The sequence below is a fragment of the Saccostrea cucullata genome, unplaced genomic scaffold (genome assembly GCF_032062105.1).
Source record: "Saccostrea cucullata isolate Sc308-1 unplaced genomic scaffold, CSIRO_AGI_Scuc_v1 ctg1217, whole genome shotgun sequence".
Classification (NCBI taxonomy): Eukaryota; Metazoa; Mollusca; class Bivalvia; order Ostreida; family Ostreidae; genus Saccostrea; species Saccostrea cuccullata.
In genome coordinates, this window is record NW_026926108.1 from 33,193 (window position 1) to 36,878 (window position 3,686).

The 3,686-nt window shown below is 34.9% G+C and overlaps 1 protein-coding gene across 1 annotated transcript; it reads right to left on the reverse strand.

Moving 5' to 3' along the window:
• Positions 1-2,057: 2,057 nt before the first annotated feature.
• On the reverse strand, positions 2,058-3,355 carry LOC134270798 (inactive pancreatic lipase-related protein 1-like). The gene is made up of 3 exons (XM_062753038.1): positions 3,346-3,355; positions 2,829-3,124; positions 2,058-2,300 (listed from the first exon to the last, which is right to left on the reverse strand). Exons 1-3 carry the CDS (start codon positions 3,353-3,355, stop codon positions 2,058-2,060), a joined length of 549 nt encoding a protein of 182 aa, XP_062609022.1.
• Positions 3,356-3,686: the final 331 nt, after the last annotated feature.

The following is a 3,686-nucleotide window of genomic DNA, read 5'->3' on the forward strand; positions in this document are numbered from 1 at the left end:
TTTTAAGATTTGATGTTAATGAAATGGTGGTTATTGCGAGAACGGAGACTTCAATGTACGTACTTTTGATTTTTCCTTCAAGAAAATACTTAATGTCCTGCCACGCACCGTTCGTGCATCCAGGCTGATGACTACCCCCGTTTGGATAGAAGTCAACGTGCCCATTTGGTGTTCTGATTCCAAAAGCTATGCAATACAAAAATATGATTTAAGCCAACAAAATCAAATATTTTTTCCTCTTATGAAGTGTTTATATAATTTTTACTTACCCAATTGTTCCAGCGAGCCTCCATTGGTATGAATGACGTCAACAAAATTAGCGTCAGAGGGATCTAGTTTCACTTTGTTGTCATACTTTTCATAACAAAAGCCAGCTGGGTCTAATCCTGAAATTCAAAAGTGACATCTATATATTTATTTTTATGCGCCTGGATCGATAGATCCTAGGTGCATATTGTTTTTGTCCTGTCTGTTTGTCTGTTTATCTGTTTGTCTGTCCGTCTGTTGTCAACTTTAACCTTCGCCATAACTTTTGAACCTTGAGAGATAGAGACTTGATGTCAGGCATGCATACTCCACTAATAAAATTCTTTCAAGAGATACCAGTGTCAATGACCTTGCAACCTTGACTGTGACCTACATGCTAAAAATAGCTTTTTTCGAACTTTCGCCATAACTTTTGAACCATAGGAGATAGAGACTCCATATTTGGTATGCGTACTTCACTAATATAGTTCTTTCTAATGTCACCAGTGTCAATGACCTTATGACCTTGACTGTAACTTATATGCAAATAAAATCAGCTTTTTCGAACTTTCGCCATAACTTTTGAACCATAGGAGATGGAGACTTCATATTTGGTATGCATACTCCACTTATAAAGTTCTTTCAAGATCAATGACCTTGTGACCTTGACTGTGACCTACATGTATATGCTAAAAATAGTATTTTGGAGCTTTGTTGCCGTCGGGCGCATAGTGTTTCACAAACACATCTTGTTCAAGTTTTGTACTGAGAGAGAGAGAGAGAGAGCACTTTAATTGCTAGTATAGTTTAATCTATAATTTTTATAGATGACGGAGGGTGGTTCTATTAAAACATCCGTTAACATTTCCATTGCCACCTGGGTTGGAAACTTAAGGTATGTCACTCGTGAAATTTGTTAAATCAAGGATTTTTTGATAAGTATATTTTTGATAAGTACTCATATAGTGTAACTCAAAATCGCGCGAAAATATGGGGTCAGTGTGCACCTTACTGATCTACGGTACAATTTAGTTGACCTTTTTGCACTTAAATTTTAACTCTTTGGTTAATTACTTTAACCTTTATCATATTTTATCAGATGTAACCATGGCAATAAATATAATCTTGTTTTACGTAAAATGGTTTGAATAAAATTTATTATTGAAAAAATCTTGCAAATTAACGCGCGTTAATTTTTGTGTCACCTTTTTGCACTAAAAAGTAACATGTTTGAGAGTAATCAAAAAACTAAATGAGCAATAAAACATTTTCTTATATCAAACCTTTTACGACTTAAGTGCTGATCAGTCACAAGTATTGAGTAGTTTAAAATAATGAAAGAAAAGGTTGGGGTCAGAGTTGTTAATTTTGAAATATTGGTCAAAATATGTGATTTTCAGGCGAAAAATGGTGTAAATTTTATCTTGACTTCTTTCACATATCTTTATATTTTGGCAATTTTTGTTGAGGGAAAGTGTAAAACTTGTTCTAAAAATATAAATTAAGACCTATATTAAATATGCCTAGCAATGTCCTAACGGAAAATATTCTCCAAGTAAAAGTATGTGAGGCTAAAGTTCCACGATATTAAACTTAATAAATGTGCAGATTTGCAGAATTTTCTGTTAAATATCCTTTCCCCGAAAAGAAATAGTCCTTCATAAATCTGGCTTCTTTGTAGATTTTTGAGCAGTAAAATGAGTTTTTTCGTTGAATGTTAAAAAATTTACATTGTTGAATTTTAATATGTTATATGAATTGAATTTTAATAAATAGTTTTGAAGTAAGAGGTGCTGCGTTAACTTTTCTATTTATGACATACCCGTGATTCTGCCAATTCCCTCCACCCAGTCCCCGGCGTACCCCATGATTTGGGCACCGAGACTGTGACCGATAAGATGGACCTCTTCTACAGATAAGCTGGCGCTATCTTGTAAAGTTTTTATCATGTTTCCAATAGTGGCCCCAACCAGGCGAGTATTGGCGACGGATTGAAAGTAAAGTAATCCATCCGTGCCCTTCGACCAGTCAACAGCTATCACATTCAAGTCTCCCTAAAAGAGAATATATTTATTTTTTAAAATACTACTTATTTCTTACTACTTAAATACGAAATACGACTACTTATTGTAATATCTGTGGACAAAATCAATTTTCTTTGGACTCGTTCACTGTAAGTACCAGTTCTTAAAAAGATCTCCTTTAATTTAAGGTAAGCTCGAATAATTTGCTACAACATATTTTCTGCTCAATGGACGATGATATTGATTATGAGAACAATTCAAAAACATAAATTCAGCAGATGATAATAATACAGTTCAACAAACGCTTTGCTCGTATTATAGTCATGCTTAAATTCAAACTAATATTGAATAGATGAATATAGATTATGAATGAATTCATGGCTGTGCTTTGTCCACAGACTTACATTAGAGAATTATGAATACGTTAGAATAAGCTTTATTTTACCCATTTAAAGTTGAGAACACGTTACTAACAGATGTTACAGGGGTACTTCCGGTTTAACAGAATTGTTCAATAATAAAAGGCATGAATATGATTATTTGCTAAAAATTACCAACATTTTGTAGAAGGGCGTCTTTCATATCCAGTGGCCATCCAGATTTAGCTGTATCTTGGAATCCGTGGGTAATAAAAACTGTCGGCAGACTGGAATCAAAGTGTGAACTGGAGACGGTGTTTGTATCATAAGGATTCAGGATCTGGGCGGTATCCGTGTTTTGTCTGGTGTACAGGTTAAAGGTGGTATCAATAGTACTTGGTGACTGAGGTAATTTTAACCATGCATTGTGGAATGGCTTTGCGTTGCTGAAACACCCAACGTGTTGGTAACAAACCTTTGATTTCAACCACCACCCTAAAAAATATTTTTATGCCCCCGTAAACTAAGTTTCGGGTGTATATAGTTTTTGTCGTGTCCGTCCGTCTGTCTAGCTGTCTCTCTGCCTGTCTAACTGTCTGTTTGTTTGTCCGCAAAAACTTTAACCTAGCCCATAACTTTTGATTTAGTGAAGCTATGACTGTGTATTTCTTGTGACAAGACCTTTCTTTGGGTACCACCAAATTTGACCTTTTGACCTTGAGTCATCTTCGCTCCCCATAAAACTTTTACCGATATGCATTGTAAAACGCCGGTCAATTTTCATTGGAGAGTTGTAGCCGACCGTGGACCAATGAAATAACTGTTTTTTTAATTTACGGCCTACAACTTTTAAGAAGTTTTCGAGGAAATTCTAACGCATGTGTAAATCCGTTTTCGTTGCTATGAACACACCACGTCTGTCCGTTAAAGTATATATCGCTTCTTGTTAGAAAGAATTTAATTTTTGTATTCCATATGTTGTTTCAATGGAAGTCGCCATATTGTGTATAATTTTCTACCGAAACATACATAAAAGCTATCGTTTCATTGGCTGTTT

What these genes read in the sequence shown, in the direction of transcription:
- LOC134270798 (XM_062753038.1), bottom strand. An exon ending in AAGACGCCCTTCTACAAAAT is followed by an intron (nt 2,301 to 2,828) that starts GTTGGTAATTTT and finishes ATTCTCTTTTAG; the next exon opens with GGAGACTTGAATGTGATAGC.